Source organism: Trichechus manatus, unplaced genomic scaffold (genome assembly GCF_000243295.1).
Source record: "Trichechus manatus latirostris isolate Lorelei unplaced genomic scaffold, TriManLat1.0 scaffold00111, whole genome shotgun sequence".
NCBI lineage: Eukaryota > Metazoa > Chordata > Mammalia > Sirenia > Trichechidae > Trichechus > Trichechus manatus.
The window spans coordinates 2,164,384-2,176,597 of record NW_004444047.1 but is presented as its reverse complement, the minus strand read 5'-3'; the positions used below and the strand labels follow the sequence as shown (position 1 = coordinate 2,176,597).

At 53.7% G+C, this 12,214-nt stretch overlaps 1 protein-coding gene across 1 annotated transcript in view; it reads right to left on the bottom strand.

The window, feature by feature from the left end:
• SORCS2 (sortilin related VPS10 domain containing receptor 2) overlaps positions 1-12,214 on the bottom strand; it is a 177,001-nt gene that overhangs the window by 20,034 nt on the left and 144,753 nt on the right. The window contains exons 20-22 of the mRNA XM_004383549.1: positions 11,215-11,348; positions 9,829-9,957; positions 7,826-7,997 (exon numbers count right to left, since the gene is read on the bottom strand). Of these exons, the coding sequence (XP_004383606.1) occupies positions 7,826-7,997; positions 9,829-9,957; positions 11,215-11,348 (435 nt within the window). The remainder of the gene's footprint in view (positions 1-7,825; positions 7,998-9,828; positions 9,958-11,214; positions 11,349-12,214) is intronic.

The following is a 12,214-nucleotide window of genomic DNA, read 5'->3' as shown; positions in this document are numbered from 1 at the left end:
CTCTCTCTCTAGCTCTCCTTCCCTTATCCCCTCCCTCTCTGTCTCTCTCCCTCCCCCTCTCTCTCTCTAGCTCTCCTTCCCTTATCCCCTTCCTGTCTCTCCCTCCCCCTCTCTCTCTCTAGCTCTGCTTCCCTTATCCCCTCCCTCTCTGTCTCTCTCCCTCCCCCTCTCTCTCTCTAGCTCTCCTTCCCTTATCCCCTCCCTCTCTGTCTCTCTCCCTCCCCCTCTCTCTCTCTAGCTCTCCTTCCCTTACCCCCTCCCTCCCTGTCTCTCTCTTCTACCTCCAACACCCTCTCCTTCCCCGTCTCTCTCCCCCATCACCCTCTCCCTCCCCCCTTCTGTCTCTCTCTTTCATCTCCCTCTTCCTTCCCTATCTCCTTCTCTGACTCTCCTTCCCATCCCTCTCTCCGTCTCTCTCTCTCCCACTCTTCCCTCTCCCCTTCACCCCCCTCCTGCCCTCTCTCCTCACCCTTTCCCCTGCAAGAATGCCCAGAAAACCATTCCCTAGGGATCAAGAATGAAGATTGCCAACTGCCATTTAGCAATCCTCAAAGTGTACACCTGCCAGAACTTAAGAGTTGACAGAACACTTTTACATAAGTTAGACTCATATAACTTTTCCACATATATGGTGCTGTTATTCCCGTTTGCAAGTTAGAGGATAGAAGCTCTGAGAATTGCCAAACTCGGGCAGGCTGACTCACTGCCCAGCACTCCATCTAAGGCAGCCTAAGAGACTTGTCCTCTGGCCCCGGAAGGGGGCTTGCTTTGCTGAATCTCAGGAGGCGGAAGGCAGGTCTGACTGGACAGGACACCCAGCTTTAATAGGTGCTGTCCCTCTATCTGGGCAGGGCGCCCCACCTCCCCACTGGGACCCACGTGGCCCTGCCTCTATGTGGCCAGACTGAGGCACCCTGAACTATTTAAACATTTTGCTTGGTGTAAGTAACTTGTGATATTCTTTTCTAGTCACAAAGTAGCACGCTCTCATACAGAAGGCAAAAAGAAGGAAATAAAAGGAAAAAAGTCAGAACCTCCCCACGATGCCCACCATCCACACCTTGGTGTGTTTCTTTCAAGTGTTGGTTTATTACTGAGCACGTTTAAAAAAACACGTGAACCTTTCTGTTCTGAGATTATTGTAGATTCACCTGCAATTGTGCAAAACAGCGAGAGATTCATGTACCCTTTGCCTCCCCCAAACCAGACAAACCCAGACCCATCGCTGGCAGAGCCGATGCCGGCTCATGGTGACCCCACATGGTACAGAGTGGGACAGCTCCATAAGGTTTTACTTGGCTATAATTGTTACAGAAGCAGATCACCAGGCCTTTCTTCTGTGGCACCAGTGGGGCGGTTCAACGGCCATCGTTTAGGTGAACAGTCAAGCACAAACCGTTTGCACCCCCAGGGATCTACCCTTTGCCCAGTTTCCCCCAATGCTTAACATCTTGCAAAAACTGTCATTTCACAGCCAGGTTACTGGTGTGATACAGTGACGATACGGAACAATTCAATCACTACCCGGGCCGCTCCACTGTCCTTCTGTAGCCCCGTCCCCATCTCATCCCCGATCCCCAGCAACCCTGACCTGTTCCCCATTTCTATAATTTTGTTGTTTATCGGAACAGCGCGACCATACAGCCTGTCATTTTTGGGGTTGGCCTTTTTCTCACTCATTGTAATTCCTCGGAGATTCTTCTAGGTTGTTTTGTATATCAGCAGTTACTTTATTATCCCCACAGTGTGGACGCACTACAGCTTGTTTAACCCTTCACCCACCACCGGCATCCGGATTGTCTCCAGTCTCCGGCTACCCTGAGTAAGAGTACTACGAACGCTCACATCCAGGTGTTTGTGGGAACATGGGTCTTCACTCCCCTGGGATGAACGCCCAGGGGTGCCGTGGCTGCGTTGGGTGGCAGCTACACGTTCAGCCTTTAAGACGCTGCCTGGCCGTTTGCCAGGGTGGCTCTACCGTTTGACATTCCACCAGCAGCGCCTGAGGTCCGCTTCCTCCACGTCCTCACCGGCTCTGTGTCGTCACTGCTCCCACCTCAGCCGTTCTGACAGGTGTGCAGTGATGCCCCATCATGGTTTTATTTGTCACTCCCTAACGGCCAGTGCTGGAGGTGCAAAGGTTAAGCGCTCGGCTGCTAATCGAAAGGTCGGTGGTTCGAGCCCACCCAGCAGCTCCGCAAGAGAAAGATGTGGTGCTCTGCTCCTGTAAAGATGACAGCCTAGGAAACCCTCTGGGGCAGTTCTACTCTGTCACCTGGGGTCGCTACAGGCTGGAATTGACTCTACGGTGCCCAGCAACAACACAGAAACGACCTTTTCAGCAACAGTTAGACACGCATCTTGTTTATCGAGACCGTAACTAAAGCCAGCCTTAGCCCGGATTTTCCCATCCCCGGAGTAGGAGCTGGCCCCCACCCCACCCCACCCCCTGCCCCAGGATGTATAATTGACTCTGTGGCTCTCTAACATTCCTGGGTTGTACAGTTAACGCGCTTGGCTGCTAATGGAAAGGTTGGAGGTTCGAGTCCACCCAGAGGTACCACTAAAAATCCTGTGGAGCGCAGTTCTACTCTGACACACATAGGGTCACCATGCAAGGGAGCAATTTGATGGCACCCAACAGCAGCGGCCAGTGACGTTGGACATCTTTCCGTGTGCTTGTTTGCCATCCTTTCAGTGAAATGTTTCTTTATATCTTTTGCCCACTCTCTTAGGCCGGGTTCGCTAGAGAAGCAAAACCAGTAAAGCATATACATATACATATGTCTATATACATATATATATATGTGTATATATATAGGGAGAGAGAGAGAGAGAGAGAGAGAGATTTATATCAAGGAAATGGCTATGCAGTTTTAGTGGCTGGAACGTCCCACGTCCGTGGGTCAGGATAGAGGCTTCTCCTAATTCATGCAGCCACAGGGGCTGGCGAACCCAAGATCCGCAGGTCAGACAGCAGGGCCCTTGCTCACAGGCTGCGAAGACAGACGAATCCCAAGATCGGCAGGCAACACCACAGGTAAGCTGCTAGCTCAAGTCCCAAGAACTGGAGGTCAGACGAACAGGAGCCAGCTGCAGGATTCAGCACGAGCAAAAAGCTCCTGAGCCTTGCCAGTATGTCCGCGGATATTCGATGCAGGTCACACACCCAAGGAAACTCCCTTTCCACTGACTGGCTCACAGCAGATCCCATCATAGGGGTGATCACATATTCAATCTCAACAGGGAAGTGATCTCAACATTATATTACTGCCGTAACACTGAGAATCACGGACCAGCCTAGCTGACACAATCTTAACCATCACACCCACTTTCTAACTGGATTGTTTGTGTGTTTACTGTTGAATTTTGAGAGTTTTTTATATATAGTCATGCGACACATAACGCCTATTCAGGCAACGTCCAACTGCGTATATGTCCCTGGTCCCATAAGTTCAGAAACTCTGATCGGAGCATGGGAAGTAGCAGAGGTAACCAGATGTAGCGAAAACAGCTTTCTGCAGGCAACATGTGTATCTCAGGTCTCTTGTATATGAAGCTATTGCGTTGCCAGGAGCCCATTTGTTATCACAAACCATTGTATGTACCTTGAATGTTAATATAATAGGCTTTACAGGGGTTGGTTTGTAACTAGGGGTTGTACAAAGTCAGGAATTAGGGATTGTACATAAGTCGGGTGTTAGTAACCCGGGACTGCCTGCATACAACATGGTGTTTGCACAATGTCCAAATCACGTAATGTTCTATTTCAGAGAGTAAGGCAAAGTGGTTAAGAGCTTGGCCGCTAACCTAAAGCTCGGCAGTTCAAATCCACGAGCCACTCCTTGGAAACCCTATGAGGCTGTTCTACTCTGTCCTATAGGGTCCCTATGAGTCGGAATTGGCTCAACTGCAATGGTTTTTTTTTTTTTTGTTTGTTTTAATTGTGCAGTTGAGAGACACGACTGTATGCTAAGGTCCCTGGGTGGCACAAATGGTTTGTGCCTGAGGACTAACCTAAAGCTTGGCAGTTTGAACCCGTCCAGCAGCACCATGGAAGACAGGCCTGGCGATCTGCTTCTGTAAAGATGACAGCCAAGAAAACCCTCTGGAGTGTAGTTCTACTGTGTAACGAATGGGGTCGCCATGAGTCGGAATCAGCTCGACGGCGATGGGCATGGTTTGTTTGTTTTTAACATATTCTAGAAACTAACCCTTTGTCAGACACGTGATCGGAACACGTTTTCTCTCAGTCTGTAGCTTGTCTCTCCATCTTCTTAACAGGGTCTCATGGGGAGCAAAGGTTTTTCATTTTGATGACGTCCAATTTGTCGATTTTTCCCTTTATGGACAGTGCTTTTTAATGTGAAGTCTAAGAATTCCTTGTCTAGTCATACATCTGGGAGTTTCTCCTGTATTTTCTCTTTCTAAAAGTTTCATAGTTATATATTTTACATGTAAGCATGTGGTCCCTTTTGAGTTATTAGTTTTTTATCAGATGTGTGGTTAGGGTGGAGATTCATTTTGAGGAGGGCTATCCTTTCTCCAAGGAGCGCTGGTGGTGCAGTGGTTAAGCGCTCAGCTGCTCACCAAAAGGTTGGAGGTCTGAACACACCAGTGGCTCCATTGGAGAAAGGCCTGGCAGTCTGCTTCCATAGGGACCACAGCCTTGGAAACCCTATGGGGCAGTTCTACTCTGCCCTAAAGCATTGCCATGAGTCAGAATCTGCTCGACGGTAACAACATCAACATCCTTTCTTCACGGAATTGCTTTTCTTTGCCAAAAATCAGTTGGACGTATTTGTGGGAGTCTATTTCTGGGTTCTCTATCAGATCTTATTTTTTAAAATTACAAAATTGGACTCCCATCAGTCCAGAGCTATTTCCAAGCCTGGAGCCCTAGTGGTGAAGTGGTTGACAGTTTGGCTGCTAACCACAAGGTCAGCAGTTCGAATTCACCAGCTGCTCCTTGGAAACCCTATGGGGCAGTTCTACTCTGTCCCACTGGGTCGCTAGGAGTTGGAATTGACTCAACGGCAATGGGTTTGGTTTTTTGGGTTTTGGCTTGGCCTACATCAGAGTTTGTGTGACTGTGTGTGCGTGTGTTGGAGAGTGTGTGAGTATATAAATGTGCTTGTGAGTGTCTGAGTGTTTGTGAGAGTGTGTGAGTGTGAATGTGTGTGTGTGTAAGTGATCTGTTTGAATGTGTGGCTGTGGGTTTGTATTTGAGTTTGTGTGTGAATGTGTGTATGAGTGTGGGCATGTCAGCGGGTGTAAGCTTACATGAATATGGACAAGTGTGTATTTGAGTTTGAGTGTGAATGCATGCATAAGTGAGTGTGACTGTGTGTTTGTGTGAGTCTGGGTGTGAATGTGTGTGTCCGTGAGTGTGTACACCCCCAGTACCTCACCCCCACACTCTTTCCCCACGTCTTTGGTAAGAAAGCCCACAGCCTCTTCTGACAGTGGGTGTGCACGGGGGACCTCTCTTGCAAAGCCCCGTTCGCCCTGCCCCCTCTGCCCTGCCCCCTCCTCTTCCGTCAGGCTGACCCCACTCTTCTCAGGGCCCCGGCGGCGGCTGGGCACAGGGCTGTAAGTCGGCCATCCTGGCTCCAGCGGAGGATCTGCAGAAGCCAAGCTCTAGGGGGCAGCAGACGGTCATTTTTCCAGAAGTCTCTCCTGGAGCTGGAGACGAAATCTGAGTCGACTCCGAGGGTCCACGTCGGTCTAGGCTGGACAGGGTGCTTCGTCCTCCACCACCCCATCCCAGAGGCCACCTGAGGCTTGGAGCTTGAATCTCAGGCAGGTCACACTTTGCACAGAAGCCTGGGACCAGAAGTTGATTGGGTCTGGGGCGTGCAGACGTGGGCTCTGTCCACGCGGAGTCCCGAGGCCTGGCACCCAATCCCACGGTTGTTACTGTGCGGCCTTGGGTAAGTCATGGGTTGAACTGTGTCCCCCAAAAATATCTGTCAACTTGGCTGGGTCATGATTCCCAGTATTGTATGATTGTGTACCATTTTATCATCTGATGTGATTTCCCTATGTGTTGTAAATGCTATCACTATGATGTAATAAGATGGATTAGCAGCAGTTATACCGATGAGGTTTATAAGATTAGAGAGTGTCTTAAGCCAATCTCTTTTGAGATATAAAAGAGAGACGCTAGCGGAGACATACGGAAACCTCCTACCGCCAAGAAAGCGGTGTCGGGAGCTGAGCGCATCTTTTGGAGCTGGGGTTCCTGTGCAGAGACGCTCCCAGACCAAGGGAAGGCTGACGACAAAGGACCTTCTTTCAAAGCCGACAGAGAACTGTCTCTTTGTTAAAAGCCATCCACTTGTGGCATTTCTGTTATAGCAGCACTAGATGACTAAGACATCGGGCCAGTTACTTCTCTCTGAGCCTCGGTTTCCTCTACCACAGAGTGGGGTTGACCAGAGTTGGCCCTGGCCAGGTTATGGCGAGGACTATGGAAGTCGTGCATACAAGCTGCCCGCGCACACACTCGACCACACAGCTGTGTCCTCAGTTTCCCTGTTTGCACTAGACACCCAACACCCTGTCATCATCTGAAGGGCATGTTTAAATGAAACGCCCTCAGTTATGAAACCCCACAGATCAGAGAGTCCACAGATCCAAGTGCCTAGGAGAAGCCTGGGACCCCAGGGCGCCTCCCCAGAGGCGGCAGAGACCAGGGGCAGCAACATTATCCTCATGCCTCTCTGTGCTCTTGAATTTTCTGCATGTTTATAATTTTTCTAATTTCTCTTTGGGAATTTTCTACAAAGAGCATTTATTACTTCTATAATCAGAAAAATAACCATGATAAATATTAATTAAAAAGCTAGAAGGAAACAAAATTGTTAACAGTTGTTACCTTGGAGAAGAGGATTTTATTGGCTTTTATATTCTTGATATTTTAATAAAGCACTTTTCAACTCTTCTGCAATGAATACGTGTTATTTTTAAATTGTGACAAAACGTGTTTTAAAGAAAAAAGACTGAGAGGAAATACACACACACACACACACACACACACTCAATTTATCTTTGGAGGTGGGATTATAGGTAATAGCTTTTTTTTTTTTAACTTTCTGCTTTTCTTAAGATTCCAAATTATCTAAATCAATATAATTGCTGGTTTAAAAACTTTTTAAAATTGCCACCCACAGGAATATTTCAAACCAGCAAACAAATACAAACACATACACACTATACACACACATTCTCTCACACACACCCCACACACATCACCCCACACACATCACCCCACACACATCACACCACACACACTCACACATACCACGCAGACACCACTACACACACACACTCACACTACACAGATACACACATCACACACACCACAACGCACCCACACACCACACACCACTACGCACACACTCAAGATACACGCTACACACACACTCACACAGAGATGCACACACAGATGCACACACTCACATATAACACACGGATACACAGCACACATACATATGCACACACAGACGCACATACAGATACACACAGATGCACACACTCACATATAACACACGGATACACAGACACATACATATGCACACACAGACGCACACACAGATACACACACAGATGCACACACTCACATATAACACACAGATACACAGACACACACACCCCTAACGAGGAACCCCAGCACCACGTTGCCCTCTGCTCGCCGCCCCCTGAGGTGCTCCCAGGGTCTACGTTTCAGCTTGAACTGCGGGTCTGGACCGGGAAGCGGGTTTCCAGCCCACTAGCTGTCACCTGTCTGCGGTGGGCATGCGCGTGGTCTGGGGCTGCTCACCTGCTCCTGCTGCACCACAAACAGGACGTCCTCGCCCGGCCGCACCGCCACCGCCTCCCCGCGGATGCTGACCCTCAGGCCCCGGGGCGGCATCAGGGGGCACTGGAGCAGCGCCGCACCGCGCTGCAGGTTCACGCCGCCCTCGCACATGTTGGACACCACCTTCCGGTACCTGCAGTGACCAGAGGAGTCAAGGCTGGTGTGAGGAGGTGGGCTGGGTCCACCACTGGGGCAGGATGCACACTGACAGCAGAGGCGGCCGCCGGGCCTCTAAGTCCCATCCCACCCCTACCCGATTGCTCTTACTGCCCCAGCTCAGACAGGAGGAAACTGAGGCAGGAGAAAGTGCCCGAGGGCAGGATCTGACCCGAGTGCTTGAGACAATGCCAGCTGCCGTCACCTCGCTTAGGGGCCCCGAGGAGCCCGCCTGCACTCCATGGCCTCGCTTAGGGGCCCCGAGGAGCCCCCAGCACTCCGAGGCCTCACCAAGGGGCCCCAAGGAGCCCGCCTGCACTCCATGGCCTCGCTTAGGGGCCCCGAGGAGCCCCCAGCACTCCGAGGCCTCACCAAGGGGCCCCGAGGAACCCTGCACTCTGCAGCCTCGCTTAGGGGCCCTGAGGAGCCCCCTGCACTCCGCGGCCTCACTGAGGGGCCCCAAGGAGACCTCTGTACTCCGCGGTCTCGCTGAGGCCTGAGAGGAGCTGGGGTACAATTTTGGCCATGCTTTGACTCATGGTGTGGCCTTGGACCAAATACACCCCCTCTTCTCTTGCCTCTGTTTCCCTTTTACCTTGAGAGTCGGGCTAAGGGACACTGTGCGTGGAGCCCTTCCTGCATGTTCACCGAGAGTCCACATGGGCAGGAGTTGGCCCACATGGGCAGGAGTTGGCCCACGGTGACTACACGCCTGCCTTTGTGGACGACGGCTGCTTGGGGGCAGACCACCTCCTGGGGTGTCCACACGCCTGCCCTTGTGGGCGACAGCCGCGTGGGGGCGGACCACCTCCCAGGGTGTCCATGGCCTGCCCTTGTGTGTGATGGCTGCCCCCCTCCCGGGGTGATGAGAAGCCCAACTGTGGGAAGCTCAGGAGGGGGTGGCACAGGGGTCTGGTCCCTGAGGGAGGGGCTTCCACCTGGCAGAGGAGGGTGAGCAGGAGAGAGGCAGCACCCAGTGGAACAGCATGTGCAAAGGCCCTGGGGTGGCTGGAGCCCAAGGGGGCAGGTGTGAGGTGAGCTGAGGCTGGTGAGGCCGGTGGGCAGTACCCAATGACCTTATGTCATTTTAAGAGGCCGGCGGAGAGCCAAGGAGGGGGACATCGTCCGAATTGTGACTTGCAAACCCCCCACACTACTCTGGGCAATTAAGGTACTTCTCTCTGCCCAAGGCAAACTCAGGGGACCTGGTGGCGGAAAGTATCATGTCGCTAATGCCTGCGGCCCCTCACCCTCCTGCCCAGCTGGTATTCCCCACACCACGTGCTGAAGGTGTCCCTCCAAGTGTCATGGAGCTCACAGTCCAGCGGGGAGGACAACGAGGTGAGTGATGACAAGAACAGGCGTGTCGGCTAGGACAGAGTAAGCGCAGGGCAGGGCAGGTGGTCAGGGAAGGCTGCCTAGAGGAGGTGCCATTTATGCATCTCCAGCATCCAGCTCAGGGTTGGGCTCATGAGGCATCAGTGAGTGGGTAGGGGTCCTGGCACCACAGGGCTTAGAAGGACTGGGGGAGGGTGCTTTTCTGGGTGGGGGAGACGCAGCCCCATTGAAGCCCTCATAGCAGGAATGAGCTACCGGGCCCCCAGAAACTTCTCTGTCCCTTTTCTCTGCTCAGAGCCATCTGCAGGCCCCTCCCTGTGACACCAGCCATGTGGGCCCAGGTCAGCCACCCTACCGTGGCTCCTCTGGCCCAGGAGCCCAGGTCACGGCAGTCTCTGACAATGGCCATGAGTCCTGCAGACAGGCCACCCTGGTGTCCTCTCGTGCCCCATAAGGCTCTGCCCACTCACCCGGGGCTGCCACTGTAGGTCTGGCCCAGGGCACAGTCATCCGGAGGGGACACTGGGTTGAACCAGAAGTTGGCCAAGCACTTGCTGGTGTTGGACTCTGTGGACAGGGTGCGCTCAAACCCGTAGTCGCTGGGAGGAGAGAAGAACAGCAGTCAGGGTCCACACAGGTGGGGCCCGGAGAGGCTGCAGGGGACACAGCAAGGAATCCACAGGTCTGAAAATGGACAGTTAGGTGCCAGGGTGGTGAGGGACTCAGAAGGTGACCCTGGAGGGCTTCCTGGAGAAGAGACTGAGCCAAGTCTTGAAGGAGGAGCAAGACAGAGCCAGGGCAGAGAAGGGGTGGAGCTCTGCAGGGAGGGACATGCAGAGGTGGCCGGAATGCAAGGTGGAAATGAGGTGGTGAGGGATGGTGCCGAGAGGCAGGTCCCAGAACTGGGATGTTCTCCTGTGGGGGGTGGGCAGTTTCAGAGTCACTGGAGCAGAGCAGGGGGTGGTTAGGTCAGGGGGCTTTCAGCCCTGGATGGCAGAAGGGGCTGGGGCAGGCACAGTATCCAGTTTGCCCCAGTGCCCTGGCCTATCCCTCATTCTCTTCTCCCAGGTGAGCAGGCCACCGTGTGCTTTTAACACCATGTCCACACATTCGTCCACACCCCTCCCTTCAGGGGGAGCTTCGCCCCAGTACGGGATGGACTGGGTGACTCAGTTCTGTGACAGAACAAGGCGGGACTGATGGCGTGTGGCTCTGAGATGGGTCGTACAAGGCAGGCGGCTCCCAGTGGTGTCACGACGGAGGTGTGGGGGTGCAGAACGCACCCCTGACACTGTCGGGCGGGGGGTGACACCAAAATGACCCCAAGGTCTGTAGTGGCAGCGGTGGGGGATGGACCAGCACTGCAGGGGGAGGGGCCACCAAGGTAGTGGGGCCACTAGGGTTGGTGTCCTTCATCCCCCAGTGCAGTAACTCCTCAGCCCCCTCCCCCATCACCGGCCAGTCAGGTGCAGGCGGATGGGCCACGGCGCCCACCACTGGGTGGAGAGGAGGGTCTCCACCTTGTCTAATGGGAGAGGGGATGAGCTGCGGGGAGCTGCAGTGGGGTGGGGCCAGGAAGGGTAGGGCTTCGCAGTGTGGTGCTCAGCCTGTGCAGGGATGGGGCAGGGCTGGGCCACTTCACCCACCTGGGGGGTGGTTACCAGCTGGCCAATCTCACCGGGGTGGGGGGATACCATGAGTTACCCCACTGGGTGACATCAACCCTAGTGTAGCCACTGGTGACCCTTCCTCACTCTCCTAGATCCTTCACCGGAGGGGGTGGGGGGCGGCCATCTTGTGAGGAGGCTCAAGCAGCTGTGAGAGGCCCAGGTGGGAGGACCTGTGAGCTTTCTCACCAGAGGAAGTCTGAGTCCCTGCACTCACACACATGGGATGTGAGCGCCGACGTGAAGCTCCTCCCCTTGATGCACCAGGATGTGGGCTTTCTCTTCCGGAAACTTCTCTGCTGGCCCATGATGCAGCGGTCACCCTGGGGCAGGAAGGTCAGTGTGAGCAGCTGGCCTGAGAAGGGTCAGCCGCCCCACAGCTCTGTACTTCAGGTCTTCTCGTCCTGGTTGCTCCTCACCCCCCTGAGCAGCAGTCAGGGGGTGTCCCCTTTTACAAACGTGGAAACTGAGGCCCAGAAGGAAAGCGGGGTACCCGAGGTCAAGCTGCAGCAGCCTTCTTCTCATCCCAACTCACAAGCATTCATTGAGCACCTAATGTGTACAAGCCCTGGCTAGGCCCTGAGGGTCACAGAGCTGTGGGAAATGCAGGCCCCTTCGTCCCTAAAGGTGCCGGGCCCTGGGGACAAGCCCTCTCGGGGCATTACATGGGGGACCCACAAGTGGTCCTCAGCACACGATGAGAACAGGCCACCCCAGCAATTCCAGAGCCCCACTGTGAACACCCCGAGTTCTCCAACACAGCTAGGGCAGCGGAGTCTGACAGTAAGTGTGGGCCATTCTGCGCCCTCCTGTACTCCCCTAAGGGGACACTGTACACTCTATGGAAGAAACAGTCGTCTGTTGGAAACTATTGGTGGGGGGAGTGCGCTGGCCTCGCTGGCGGGTGACACGATCAATGGGACAGGCATTGTTCCTTCTTGGGAGCTGGGACGTTCTGGACACTTCTGCCTGCACGGGTTTGGGTGGGGCCTGTGGAGCTGGACCTGGGGAATGAGCTCTGAGTGTAACGAAGAGTCCAGAAGGTCCCGCAGAAGGACCGGACATCCGAGGGTGGCTTTTCTGAGCAGGAGGGATCACCCATGGCTTGTAGGACAGGGGACTCAGGCAGGTAGAGGTGAGCTGTATCTGCCCCCACCCCCCTCAGAGGTGGCCTGAGTCTGTCCCCCAG